At 51.5% G+C, this 14,738-nt stretch overlaps 1 protein-coding gene across 1 annotated transcript in view; it reads right to left on the bottom strand.

Moving 5' to 3' along the window:
* Nucleotides 1–204: 204 nt before the first annotated feature.
* The window catches only part of LAPTM5 (lysosomal protein transmembrane 5), a 30,823-nt gene continuing 16,289 nt past the window's right edge, over nucleotides 205–14,738 (bottom strand). Inside the window, exons 4-8 of the mRNA XM_044997446.1 lie at nucleotides 14,483–14,611; nucleotides 11,985–12,110; nucleotides 8,926–9,021; nucleotides 3,098–3,190; nucleotides 205–883 (exon numbers count right to left, since the gene is read on the bottom strand). Of these exons, the coding sequence (XP_044853381.1) occupies nucleotides 809–883; nucleotides 3,098–3,190; nucleotides 8,926–9,021; nucleotides 11,985–12,110; nucleotides 14,483–14,611 (519 nt within the window). The 3' untranslated portion in view covers nucleotides 205–808. The remainder of the gene's footprint in view (nucleotides 884–3,097; nucleotides 3,191–8,925; nucleotides 9,022–11,984; nucleotides 12,111–14,482; nucleotides 14,612–14,738) is intronic.

The following is a 14,738-nucleotide window of genomic DNA, read 5'->3' as shown; positions in this document are numbered from 1 at the left end:
TTCACAATAAGAGTTTGCAGGCCGGCAATTAGAGTCTTTTTACTTGCAAACGATGCCGATCTAATCCGGAGTCAGTGAGTGAAAATAAACCTAAAACCCCACAATGGGATTTTCAACAGAGTCGCTTTTAAGAGGAAAGCTGCTCATTTGCTATATTCTTCTGCCTGCAAGGACAGCGCTCTACCGAAGCCACACAGCCAGGGATTGACGCCATTAGCTTTTTATTGAAACTCATTTTTTTCAAATCACACACGAAAAGCAAAAGCACAAAGACGAGGAGGTGCAAAACAGCAGGGCAATATTGTCAGGATCCCAGCACTTCCGACAGCCAGATCACACGCTCTTTTTCAGTAGCATAGACAGGCAGGCTGAGCGCCGCACTGCTGTTCACGTGGAATCATCTGTCTTTTGCTGGTCTTTCCCCCTTAGGACTTCATTAAAAGCTGCTGGGTAACCGAGCATATTTCAGAATTGGGCTCGCTCAGCAAAAAAGCTTTTTTGGGTTCTATTTCCTACTCTGCGGGTCCGATTCTTCTCTCAGTGAGAGAGGTGTAAATCGGCAGTAGCTCCTTGGAAGCAAACTGAGCTGTGCTGGGAGGAAACCGGCATGGGAGGAGAATCAGACCTGACACACCTATTTTCACAGCAGAAACTGAAATCGTTATGAGCTCCAAGTCCATTGAACCAGAGCATGCTCTCCCTGGAACAGAGGCGTTATTCAGGGAGGCTGAGCATCGGCCAGTTGAGGCACAAAAGCTAAGAGGCATTCACAGCAGCAGAGACGTCTTCCCATCTCAGGGGCTGGGGCTTAAACTCCTGAGTAGGGTGGTGGTGACTCCTTGAGGGGCAGTTCTACGGCTTCCTCATATGACGGCAGCATGACCTGGAAGGAAGAAATCGTTAGAGCCCCGGCCTTGCTCTGGAAACAGGAAAACATTTCAATTGGATTTTCCCTCACGTGTGTTTCTTTCCCCAGGGCAAAGGAGTGGGGAGAGAGCCACATGGCTTATGAGGACGGAGGCCTGGAAAATGAAGGCCTGTGGTAAGGCCTGAACCCAGAACCTCTGAATCAAAAGACAGAAAACGCTACAGCCTGAGCAACGTGACCCAGCTCGTTAGTGCAACAACAGTAGCAAATTCATAAGCCTCTATATAATCCAGCCACAAGAGTCAGACCCACGGTGTTCAGGCTCCACACTCTCCCAGCTGGACAGTTATTAGAATTGGTTGAAATTTCCAATTTGAGACACAAACAACAAAAAATGTTTCAACTCAATTTTTCACAACTGTTTTTTTGGGGGGTGGGTTTTGTTTTCAGGTTTTTTTTGTTTTTTTGCAGGGGTGTGGTGGCGGTTACTGCTTTTCAACCATCTTAATTATCAATCTATTTTTATGGTGTGTCCTTATGTTTTTTTGGAATGGCCTTTCAGCAGCTACACGCACAATCCCAGAGCAGTTTCTGCTAAAATGGTCTGCAGTGAAATAGCTGAAAATATTCCAGTTGGGCTTCGGCATTAACACCCCATTGAAATGAATGGGGATGTATCGCAGCTCGCTTAGATGCCAGTCCAGCAAAGAACTTACCTTTGAATTTAAGCATAGGCCTATTGACTTCAGCGACCTGCTTAGATTCTCAAAGTTCAGCACTTGCTTAAGTTTTTCTAGGGCAAAGCCTTAGAACACCTGATTCAGGCTACCCGTATGTTCAGCAAGACAGCTCTGCATTGGTTCACATTCAAGCATCCAAGGCCTGGCTTACACTGGGGGGTGTCAATCTAAGTTACGCAACTTCAGCTACGTTATCGTAGCTGAAGTCAACGTACTTAGACCCAGTCAGCACGGTGTCTTCACTGTGATGAGTCGACTGCTGCCGCTCCCTCGTCGACTCCGCCTGCGCCTCTCACGGCAGTGGAGTACAGGAGTCGACGGGAGAGTGCTCGGGGGTTGGTTTATCACTTCTAGACTTGATGCAATAAATCGACCCCCGCTGGATCGATCGCTGCTTGCCAATCCAGCAGGTAGTGTAGACAGACTCTAAGTATAATTTAAGAAGTCTCATGAGGTTCAACAAGAACAAGTGCAGAGTCCGGCACTTAGGAAGGGAGAATCTCATGCACTGCTACAGACTAGGGACCGAGTGGCTAGGCAGCGGTTCTGCAGAAAAGGACCCGGGGATTACAGTGGACGAGAAGCTGGATATGAGTCAGCAGTGTGCTCTTCTTGCCAAGAAGGCCAATGGCATTTTGGGCTGCATTAGTAGGAGCATTGCCAACAGATCGAGGGAAGTGATTATTCCCCTCTATTCGGCACTGGTGAGGCCACACCTGGAGTATTGTGTCCAGTTTTCGTTCCCCCACTAAAGAAGAGATGTGGACAAATTGGAGAGAGTCCAGTGGACGGCAGGAAAATGATCAGGGGAGGGGGCTGGGGATCATGACTTACGAGGTGAGGCTGAGGGAACTGGGGTTATTTAGTCTGCAGAAAAGAAGAATGGGGGGGGATTTGATAGCTGCTTTCAACTACCTGAAGGGGGGTTCCAAAGAGGATGGAGCTAGACTGTTCTCAATGGTGGCAGATGACAGAACAAGAAGCAACAGTCTCAAGTTGCAGTGAGGGAGGTCTAGGTTGGATATTAGGAAACACTATTTCATTGGGAGGGTGGTGAAGCACTGGAAGGGTTACGTAGGGAGGTGGTGGAATCTCCATCCTTAGAAGTTTTTAAGGCCCGGCTTGACAAAGCCCTGGCTGGGATGATTTAGTTGGGAATTGATCCTGCTTTGAGCAGGGCGTTGGACTAGATATCTCCTGAGGTCCCTTCCAACCCTGATATTCTATGATTCTATCTCCTGCAATAGAGAAGCCTTGATTCAGCACTACACTACTCCAGTTTTTCATGTATCCCAGTGTAACTCCACTAGTTTAAATAGTTTTACACTACATTAAAACTGGAGTAATGTGGGGGTGCATCAGACCTCTAATAGAGGTTAATGGAAGCTTCAATTCTGCATGAAGTAATCTGGGCTGGTGTGCCCCATTTCCATCCACACCCTGCCCTTTTTGTGAGGGACACCAGGAGCTGGCATTCAGGACTTCTCACCTTCTCAGCAAACTCTGGCAGGACTTTCACCTCCTCACTCTTGCTGGCTTTAATGTACTTGTAGCATCTCAAGACGCATTTGAACATGTAGGCCTGAAAATCAAAGGGGAAAAGGAGTCTGTCATTGTGTTACTGTTTTTTCATTCCTGACAACCATGAGTCACTGCTCCATCCCTTCGGGCCCCGCCCCCACCCCACCTCTTCCCCCAAGGAGCCCACCCTCCACTCACTCCTCTCTGCCCCGTCCCCTGTCGCTCGCCCTTACAGCCAGTGAAAAGTAATGGGACCATGGCCCCCTGGAACCCCCTATTCTGGTGCCCCTGCCACCGAGATCTTGATTCTGCCAGGTGATGTGGTTAAAGTTAAGCAAGTGCCTTCAGGCTTTGATGGATCAAGGACAAGATTGGCCGGCAGAACTGAGCCCAAAATTGGGTGGAAGGTCAATGAGTTTTGCTTTGATTTTTTTTTTTCTGAGTGGGGCAGTCACCCAGAAAAAGCACCGTGGGCCATAACCTTTGCCTCTCAGCCCTCCAGGAGAAACACGAAGGATACTTTCCAACAGGAATGGACCTGAAAGTTTTGCCCATTCCAATTTGTTATACTTTCATTAGTTCCACTTTTCTGGTAAAATAGCCTCTGGCCTTGGAGAGTTTTACAAGATGAAATAAATAGTTTTTCTAGGAAAATGGATCAATTGACAGACCGCGGCCCAAGACAACCTAACATATTAAATAAACATTTGCTTTACTATGGGCAGCGAGGCGAAGTCATGCATCCCTTATTTTTATTGGCGTGTGCTTTAAAATGCACTTTGGAATGTGCTTTGAAATAAACCCCAAACAGAGTGTCAGCAAAAGACTAAGGATGGGATTTTTCAAATGAGCCTAAGGGAGTTAGATGCCCAAATCATAAACCACTGAGATAAATGCTCTTTTCTGGGACAACGCAGATCACAAAGCTGAGGCCAAAGCATGTGGGAGCTGAGACCAAACATTCTCGGTCAAGGGGATCGAACTGTGGTACAAACTTCCAGAGGAGTTCAGGTGAATCCAGAGCCTCAACATCTTTAGGAAACGCTGCAAAACCCTGTTCTTGGAAAGCCCTTTGTGCTGTAACAATGACACTTCACACCCCTCCTGCTGAGGATAGCTCATCTCAATTGATTGGACTCTTCCAGCCGGTATGCATATTTCCACCTTTTCATGTTCGCTGTATGCAGGGGTGAGCTGGAGCCGGTTCCCACCGGTTCGCAGGAACCGGTTGTTAAATTTAGAAACCCTTTTAGAACCGGTTGTAAAGGGCTTTTAAATTTAACAAAAGCTCCAGCAGCTGCCTGCCCTGCCCCCGGCCCCAGCTCACCTGGCTCCAGCTCTGCCTCTGCCTCCTCCTCTGAAGGCTCCCCTCCGGGCTTTCCGCCAATCAGCTGTTAGCGCGGGAAGCCTGAGAGGGCTGAGAAGGAAGCAGCAGCTTCCTGCAGGTGAGCTGGGGGGAGGGGCAGGAGGAGGGCTGTAGGTGCCGCGCGTCCCCGGCTCCGGGCTGGCCCCCGGCCCCGACCCCGGCCGGCTGGGCGGCGCGGCTCCGGGCTGGACCCCGATTCCGGCCGGCCGGGCGGCGCGGCTCCGGGCCGAACCCTGACCCCGACTCCGGCTGGCCAGCCAGGCAGGGCGGCTCTGGGCCGGCCCCCAACCCCGACCGGGCGGCGCGGCTCCGAGACAGCCCCCGGCCCCAACCCCGACTCCGGCCAGGCCAGTGGCTTCGGGCTGGCCCTAACTCTGAGCGGCGTGGCTCCGGACCAGCCCCCGGTCCCCGACTCTGGCCTGGCCCCTGACTCTGGCCTGGCCAGTGGCTCTGGGCCGCCCCCTGACTCCAGCCCCCAGCGCTGGGCTGGCCCCCGGTCCTGACTGCGGGCCGGCCCCCGATTTCGGGCTGGCCAGCGGCTCTGGCCCGGTGCCCGCGGCTCCCAGCCCCACTCTGGGTGGCGCGGCCCCCATTTCCAGGCAGCGCGGTAAGGGGGGCAGGGAGGGGGTGTTGGATAGAGGGTGGGGGGTGGATTAGAGTCGGTCAGAGGGCAGGGAACCGGGGAATTGAATGGGGGCAAGGGTCCTGGGGGGCAGTCAGGAAGAACCAGGGGTTGGATGGGGCGGTGGGAGGCCGTCAGGGGCAGGGGTTCCAAGGGCACTCGGGACAGAGAGAAGGGGTAGTTGGATGGGGCAGGGGTCCCGGGGTGCCATCAGGAATGAGAGGAGGGGTTGGATGGGGCGGCAGGGGGCAGTTAGGGGACAGGGAAGGGGGGTGGATGGGGCAGGGGTCCTGGGGGTGGGGTGTCAAAGAACGTGGGGGGTTGGATGGGGCAGGAGTCCTCAGGGGCCGGGGGGGCACGACCTCCTCGTGGGGTGAGGAGGAGGGAACCGGTTGTTAATATTTTGGCAGCTCATCACTGTCTGTATGTATAAATATCTCCTGTCTGTGGGTTCCATCCTATGCATCCGAAGAAGTGGGCTGTAGCCCACGAAAGCTGATGCTGAAATAAATGTGTTAGTCTCTAAGGTGCCACAAGTCCTCCTGTTCTTTGTGCGGATACAGATTAACACGGCTGCTACTCTGAAATGTCACAGCCCTGTCCCTCCTCCTGCTCATAAACCCCAGCACTGATACCCTTTCAACCCAATACGCCCGCCCAACCAACCAACCGAAACAATTACCCTGAAACAAATCAACCAACCACACACACACACACAGATCCCACCCCAAGCAGAATTTTTACCCCAAAAAGGAAAACGTGCCAGATAGAAGCATAGAATTTCAGGGTTGGAAGGGACCTCAGGAGGTCATCTAGTCCAACCCCCTGCTCAAAGCAGGACCACAAATTCCACTAAGAACTTTGCTATTCATTTTACATGGAATGTGCCATGGTAGTGGGTGGAAATACAATACCCTGAACTAGAGAGGGTGAGAGAGAGACTCCATTGAAATTCGGAGGGACTTGGATGTCTAAATCTCTTAGATTCTGTTGCAAATCCTACCCATAGGAACCCTAACCCTAGCTCCAAGTGCCCTACTCTTAGGAACCCTAACCCTAGGACGGGAAACCCTACCCATAAGAACCCTCTGGCCATGAAATTGATCAAATGGACTGTGAATTTGGAAGGGCCCCAGTCATGACCCCGTCTTCTCTCGCCAATAGCCTGCTTTCCTGCACGCCGTGCTCTGTTCTGGAGTGGAGTGTAGAGGACAGAGCTATGGGGCAGTAATGTCAAGTTAGAAGGCGAACGGATGGCACCAGATATACAGGAACGATGATGTTGGAATGGAAGGACAATAAATGTTTGCAATGGGCCATTAGGCAAGGCAATTGAGGCAAAAAGATACTGGGTTGGCCCAGTGGGCCTTGAGATGCTCTCCTGGGAGGAGGCGGGGGGGTGGAGGGGACAGTGAATTGAAACCGATGAGCCTAAATGGACCAAATGGCCTTTTTAGGTCTGTTTCCATTTGGAACCATGGACCTCATCAAAACTCTATCGCTTGGAACTTGTCCCTTATTTGAATCGCTACGGCTGCCTCTGCATCCAGCCCTCAGTGTCATTATGCACCAGAGGAAAGTGAAGGGAATATCACAGCATCCGGATTGTGGAGCTCTAGGTGATGTGTCTTTGTCAATTTCAGGGAGCAGAGTTGCACTATGCTGTCAGTCAGGAGTAGCCGAGATTCACCTGTCATTGCCATGGCGACCAAGAGCCCCGTCAAAGGTGAAGCAGGAATTACTTCCTAACAGCGAGATCAGTCAGGCGGTGAGAGAACCTCACAGGGATGCGATAAAAGTCCCATCTCTTAAGTCCTTGTCGTCCCCCCTCTGTTCCCATCTGTTGTCTCTTGTCTACAATTGTAAACCCTTTGGGCCAGGAACTATCTTTTGGTTCTTTGTACAGCACCTAGCACAATGTACCCCTACATGCCACATGGTGGTGATGATGCTAGTCGTTCTCAACCTCTTACATGCAGTGACCCCATATTACAACAGACAAAAGTTTCAGGACTCCCCCTCATATGGCCATAAACAAAAGGCATTCCGGCACACATCGCTGAAACCTATTTGTGACCCTACCCACCTCGTAGGCCCACGTCTCCTCTCACTAGCATCAGGGTAACTCTATTGACTCCACTGAATTTAATCTTGATTTGCACCAGCTGAGGTTCAACCCCAGGGCGTTTCGACTCCTCTCGTGCACAATGCCTCATGGAGCAAGTGACCATGTTGAAGTCAGTTGCTACTATCACATCCCCCAGCAAAGAAATCAGCTACTCACTGGGCACCAGCCTGTTATATCAAGCAGGCAAGGTACTAACAAGCTTCAACAGGACTTTATTTACAGTGGAAACCCCTTTACCAAGCTGCTGCTGCACCCTCTGTAACTCTCACTCAGCCTCCTCAACTCCTCCCCGCTCCTTCCTGTTTCCTGTCCTTTCAGACTCCCAACAGCCAGTGCTCCCAGTTCTAATAATTACAAGCAACATCTAAACGCCACACAGCCCTAGCCTTGCACAACGTAAGAGTTATTCATGCCACTATGGGCCAGATCTTCACCTGGTGCAGATTGGCATTGCTCCATTGAAGTCTGGATTTTACTGGTGTAACACACACACACACACTGGCATTCTACTGCCCTGGCACATTTTCCATCTCAGAGGAGTTGAGTCACATTCACACACCCTTCTGTCTATTGTCTCCAGCACACGAGGAGGAAAGCTTTGTGGTGAAAATCCAGGATATGTTACATACCCATCTAGCTAAACATGTAGTAAATTCAAGCGGGGTTCTATTTGCCAGGGGCACTAAGCCCTCTCCTGGAATGCCCCTAGTGCTATGCCAGTCCTACCAATCCGATTCTACACTGCCCCCAGGCTCCACTCCCTGCTCTGCTAATATTAAAAGATATGATGAAGTTTTGTCAGGAGTGCAATCAGATAAGACATTGTGCTTCATATTGGCTAGACTGGCTGCCTGGGAAGAATCTTAATAAAAAACAAAAATCTCCACTTGACAAATAGCATTTTCATTCAGGTAGCATCTGCTGGACTAGCTGGAGATGTCTGGGGTTTTCTGAAGTGGTCTGAAACTAGTCAGTGAAAAACCTGATCCCTGAGTCATCAAGAGATGAATAGAAAACTCCATTACAAAAAGATTTTCTAAAAGATGAGGGGGATTTAGGAGCTGGTGGGATTTTAATTAAATTTTAGGGGTAGCACCAGCCCCGCAGCTCAACCAGTGTGAACTTAGGGTGACCAGACAGCAAATGTGAAAAATCGGGACGGGGTGGGGGGTAATAGGAACCTATATAAGAAAAAGACCCCAAAATCAGAACTGTCCCTTTAAAATCGGGACATCTGGTCACCCTACTGTGAACTGGAGTAAACTCCATTGATGTCAGTGCAGCTACACTGATTTTAACCAGCCAAGAATCTGACCCATTGTGTCCTGACCTGATTTATTTTGGCACACAGCAGCCAAACCGCCCCTTATCTTTTGTTCCCAACTCATGATGTTGATGCACTAGTGTTATCTACAAAGAGTGGGGAGAGAGGGAGCCTTGGAGAGATTTTGTTTCATGTTTGCAGTTTGCAGAGGTAGGGAACAGAATCATTTGAATCTCAGACCTCTCTCCTACCCTTGTCTCCAGTATCTAAGCTCTGCTTTACATGCACAGCTCCTGTTGAGCTTGGTAAGTGCCTCTAACAGCAGGACCGGAGAGGAGGAGCAAATTCCTCATGTCTCAAGGGACAGCAAACTTTTGCTCAACCTTCCTGGGACACCAGGCGATATGGCGGGTTACCTTTAGCAGGAGGACAGCGATGAATGTGATGGTGAAGGTGATCATCACTTTGGCATACTCCTCGGAAGACAACTTCTCCTGGCTGGGCAGGAAGCTCTGAAAGGAAAGGGAAGTGCCCATGATAGTCATATGTCTTTATTCCAACATCAAGGGCCAGATGAAATCAGTTGACAGTTTTGGTTTGATTCCTTGGAGACACATTCCTTGCTTTCCCTGTTCCCAGGGAAAGCTTTCATGGCTTCAAGGACCAAGCATTCTGGTTCCGCTGAAGTGGGAGAGTAGTAATCCATAGGGGACAGTTTTTCATTTCCTGTTGATAACCAGGTGTCTGCCAATGTTTCGGGGCCTGTATCGGGGCTTTCATTAACCCTGGCTAGATCTAGCCCCCACCTTTAATTGCACCCACTCTGATAGGGATATGTGTAATGGCAGGTCTATGGGCAAAATGCCTTGCTCTGATCAGCAAAGGCAGATCTTGAGCTGGTCAGAGTGTCCCTCCCACCCCAAACAGAAAATATCAACAAAAATGAAACAAACAAACAAAAATTATCTAAATTTTTAATGGAAAATTTCAAGTTTTTGGGGGTCGAGGGGAAATCAACCCCCAACATACTTAGGCCAAAAAAATAAAATATTTTAGCCAAAAACAAATATTTTGATTCTGAAATCCTGCTGCAGTGCCTCCTGGGAGCTATAGTTGAGGTGCCTCATGCTCCCATTCTCTTCAATAGGCCAGGCTCCCTGATCAGACTACATCTCCCATGATGCACCATGCTGTCCCCTTTGCGCATCAGAAGTATTTCCGTTTTTGGCTGAAGTATTTCTTTTTTTGACAAAATATGTCAGTTTTCAGATGCTCTATTTTTGAACAAAAACATTTCTGCAGAAAGCAGACACTTTTCATGAAAATTCTAGTTTCACCAAGACCTCAATTTTCCACAGAAAAACAGTTCTGATGGAACTGGCCCAAATATTTTCACTTAATTTTAACTCATTGATTTGTTACCTACAAGTCTGATCCCAACCCATTGAAGTTAATGGCACTTAAGATTGTGGCTAAAGTTAAGCATGTTTAATTGGTTTGCTGAGCAGGCCTGGACTTGGTACATGCTTAGATTAGGGCCGTCAGGTGTCTGGTTTTTGACTGAAACACCCAGTTGAAAAGGGGCCCTGGTGGCTCTGGTCAGTACCGCTGACCAGACCGTTAAAAGTTTGGTCGGCAGTGCAGCGGGGCTAAGGCGGGCTTCCTGCCAACCGTGGCTTCCTGCGGCTCCTGGAAGCAGCGGTCTGTCCCCTCTCTGGCTCCTACATGTAGGTGTAGCCAGGGGGCTCAGCACGCTGCCGCCGCCTCAAGCACTGGCTCCGCAGCTCCCATTGGCTGGGAACCACGGCCAATGGGAGCTGTGGGGGGGAGCACCTGCAGATGCGGAAGCGCGCAGAGCCACCTAGCCGCATCTCCTTGTAGGAGCCAGACCGGGAACATGCCGCTGCTTCTGGGAGCTGCTTGAGATAAGCACCCCAACCCTCTCTTGTGCCCCAGCCCTGATCCCCCTCCCGCCCTCCGAACCCCTTGATCCCAGCCTGGAGCACCCTCCTGCACCCCAAAGCCCTCATCTCCAGCCCCACCCCAGAGCCCACACCCCCATACACAGCCCTCATCCTCCCTGCACCCCAGCCCCCTGCCCCAGCCCTGATCCCCCTCCTGCCCTCTGAACCCCTCGGTCCCAGCCCAGAGCCCTATTCTGTATCCCAAATCCCTCATCCCTGGTCCCATTCCAGATCCCGCACCCCCAGCTGGAGCCTGAACACCCCACACACCTGAATCCCCTGCCCCAGTCCAGAATCCCTTCATGTACCCTGAACCCCTCATTTCTGGCCCCACCCTGGAACTCACACCCCCAGCCCAGAGCCCTTACCGCCTCCCACCCCAACCCCCTGCCTCATCCCGGAGCCCCCTCCCATACTCCGAACCCTTTTGCTCCAGCCCACAGCCCCCTCCTGCACCCCTACCCCCTTTCCCAGCCCAGAACCACCTCCCGCACCCCAACCCCCTGAGCCAGCCAAGTGACAATGAGCAAGTGAGTCAGGGTGGGGAAGGCGAGAGACAGGGGAAGCGGGGGAGTGGAGTGAGCAGGGGCCATGGCCTCAGAGAAGGGGCGGGGCGGGGGTGGAGCCTCAGAGAAGGGGTGGGGCAAGGGTGTTCGGTTTTGTGCGAGTAGAAAGTTGACAACCCTAGCTTAGGTGCTTTGCTGCATCAGAGCCATAGTGTCCTCAGGGAGGCTGATTCCCAGCCTCCCAGTTTTGCTGATCTAATTTGCGCCCTCAACATTTGCCGCAGCAAAACGAGTTGTGCTTTTAAGAAATGATGACTGCACAAGCAAACCGCCAGGGAAGGGCACAGTTATGTTGATTAGAAAGTCCTACAGACAGAGGTGAAAGTAAGCCGGTACGGCCCGGTACGGCGTACCGGTAAGAGACGGTACACAGCCAACCGTACCGGCAGGGGGCAGCTTCCCCAGGGCCCAGCAATTTAAAAGGGCCCGGGCCCTTTAAATTGCCGCCAGGGCCCCAGGATAGTGGCGGCAGCCGGGAGCCCCAGGGCTCTGGTGGCTATTTAATGGGCTACGGCCCTTTAAATCACTGCTGGAGCCCCAGGGTAGTGCTGGCGGCAGTGGCTGGGAGCCCCAGGCCCTTTAAATTGCCACCGGGCTGCACAGAAGGACTGGCTGGGGGAGTCTGCCCCCAGCCCCGCCCCTCCCACCAGAGGCCCCTCCCCTCCCACCAGAGGCCCTGCCCCTTCCGGTTGAGCATCCCCGCTCAGGACCCCGGCTGCCCTGCGTACTGGTAAGTCCCTTCAGTTACTTTCACCCCTGCCTAGAGATGACCTTTGGCGCTGAGCGGAGCAGAGCTGGGGGTGCTGCTCTAACAGCAAGTATTAAAGAAACATTTTTCATAACAGAAAAAAACGGGATGTCGATTTTGCTGGTTTCCCTGATAGGCTAACGCACAACAGGACACTATTCGTCTGGGCTCATGGTTGTCGTTCATTTATTACCTACCTCTTGGTTCGCCGAGTGGAAGTTGAGGTAGGCTGGGGCCTCCATGTAGGAACTACAGAGAGTTAAGATGCTCAGACAGAAATCCAGTAATTGCACGGCCAGGAAGGGAACCCTCGTGTGTGCTTTCTACAGAGACAAAAATGTCAGCGTGATCAAGGCTTTATTTTCTGGTTAAATGAAAGAGCCAGATTGGTGGGTGTTTCCTTAGCTACAAAGGGCCTGATTCTCCTTTACCCTGCACTTGGGCCTTACTCTCTTTTATGCCATAGCCCCTTTAGGCCACTCTGACAGTGTAAATAGACCTTCAGGTGGACTCAGGATTAAGTTGCACCTGAAGGTGCCTTTATGCTGCCGCGGTTTTGTCTACACTGCAATCAGAGGTGTGACTGCAGCACGTGCAGACATACCCATGTTGGCTTCCTTCTAGATAGCTTGGGTAACAGAGCAGTGAAGCCACGGCAGCATATGTGCAGGGCCGTCCCTAGAGATTGTGGTGCCCTACACAGCCCCCCCCTTCTGGGGGGGCACCCCTGGCCTCCGTGGGGGTGGGTTGTACCCACGGGCTTTGGGAGGCAGGAGTAGCCAGTGCAGGAATGCAGCAGGGGTCGGGCCCACCCCCCACACTCACGCTCTGCTCCCCCGGCTCCCAGGCTTGGGGGAAGGGTGGGAACCGGGGTAGTGTAGCAGGCTGGGGCCAGGTCGCTCCACTTTCCACCTCCCGGTGAGTGCAGGGCGGGCCCGACCCCGACCCCGACCCCTGCTGCAGTCCCCCAGGACGCATAGCTCAGGGGACAGGATTTGGGGGTGAAGGGGAAGGAGTGGGGCAGGGGCAGAGGCAGCTTTCCTGGGCCCTGCTGTTCGCAGCCCACGAGGGGCCAGCTCAGCCATCCGGGGGATCGGGCTGGCTGCTGGAGCTGGATGCAGCACGCAGCTGCGTAAGGCACCAGGAAATTTGGTGCCCTAAATTTCCTGGTGCCTTACGCAGCTGCATAGTTTACGTATGGGTAGGGACGGCCCTGCATGCGTGTCAGCATGGGCTGTACAACATCCCCCATCCCTGGGACCCTGGATCAGCGAGCCCACGCTGCCGCAGCTTCCGCGATATTCTTACTGGAGCTAGCTAGATCAAAGCTAGCTCGGGTATGTCTGCACATGTGTCCATCACACCTTGACTGCCGTAGAGACAGACTCTGACTGCTAATGGAGAGCGGGTCCCCTGCATGATTGTTAAGCCTGTGCAAAGTGGATGTAAAATGTTTTGGTTTACCCTTGTTTTGCACTAGGTCACCTGACGGCATGAGGGGAAGGGCAATGGTGAATCAGGCCTGTCACCCATAAAAGTTTTCCAGAAAAACAGTCTAGAAAGTGTAGTAATTACGCAGGCCAAAATTTTTCGGACTCGGGGAGTTGGGGATGCGGGCGGGAGGGGCTAATGTTAGGGCACCCAATAAGCGGGCTGAATTTCATGCAAAAACCCAGTTTTCAGAGTTTCTGGGCTCCCGTTGATGGGAGCTGCTGGCTTTCAATGCCAGGCTCTGACAAGTGCTGCTGCTTTTGATGCCTAAATATCATGTTTGATGCTTATTGTTTAGGCCTCAAGTTTGACTTTTGACTAGAGGTGAAATATGTGTGTTTAGTTATCAATGGCATGAGAGGAGAATTCATCACTACGGGTTCCCTTTAAAGTACTGTCTAGTTCCACTGTCAGACCTCTCGACGGTCCATCATCTTAGACACAAATGTTCCCCTGGCCTACCCTCAACCTGCTGTCGCTTCCGTTTTATCATTGTAAATAAATTACATCAAGTATGATGAATCAGGCAAGTGAGGTTATAGGAAATGTGATGAATATTAAATGAATGATTCCTGCAGTGGGGCAGAGAGTCTCGTTACAGAGGGTTGTAAGACTAGCAGTGGACTTTGAGGGGGAAATCCTGGCCCCATTTAAATCAATGGCAAAACACCCATGGAGTTCAGTGGGGCCAGACATTCACCCCTCATTCATATAGCGCACCACGTACCCTGCTTGGGGTCCTATGTCAGCGTAGATCACTGGCCTATTTGCCTTAGGTATTTATATAGCTCTATCACAGTATCATCGGAGCACCTCATCATGTAGTTATCCTGTGAGGGAAGGAAGTACGAGCAGCCCCATGGTACAGGTCGGGCCCTGAGGCACAGAGAAACTAAGTGACTTGCCCAAGGTGACAAAGAAAGTCTGTGGCAGAGCAGAGACTTGAACCCAAGTCTCCAAAGACCGTGGTGACAATCCTAACTACTGGACTAGCCTTCCGGCTTCTCTGGGGCCTTTGTCTAGTCCATCAAGTTCAGTATCCTGCCTTCAGGTATGGCCCATTGCGAGATGTCCAAGGAGGACAAAACCACTCCATAAATGAAGCTAACCTAGTAGGATGCTCATGTCCAGAGTCTCCATCACGTATTGTGCTATATATCTGCGCCCCGGCAGCCTGAAAAGTGGGTTCAGGCTTCTTACTTACCACGTGGCTAATGGATGCAAACGACAGCATTTCAGGGACCTGAATGTAGGAACTGAAGACTGTGAAGAGGGTGAGGAGAAAATCCATGATTTGCAAAGCCAGGAATGGAATCAAGTGGCGTTCCCTGTTCTGTGTGAGAGAGAGAGAGAGAGAGAGAGAGAGCAGGCAACTGATTATTTCTATTCAAGTGTGATTGATTAGAAGGGGCTATTAGGGTGCTATTGTGCTGTTATAGCTAGAAAAATTTACACATACA

This window comes from Mauremys mutica, chromosome 23 (assembly GCF_020497125.1).
Source record: "Mauremys mutica isolate MM-2020 ecotype Southern chromosome 23, ASM2049712v1, whole genome shotgun sequence".
NCBI lineage: Eukaryota > Metazoa > Chordata > Testudines > Geoemydidae > Mauremys > Mauremys mutica.
This window is presented reverse-complemented; position numbering and strand designations above follow the sequence as displayed.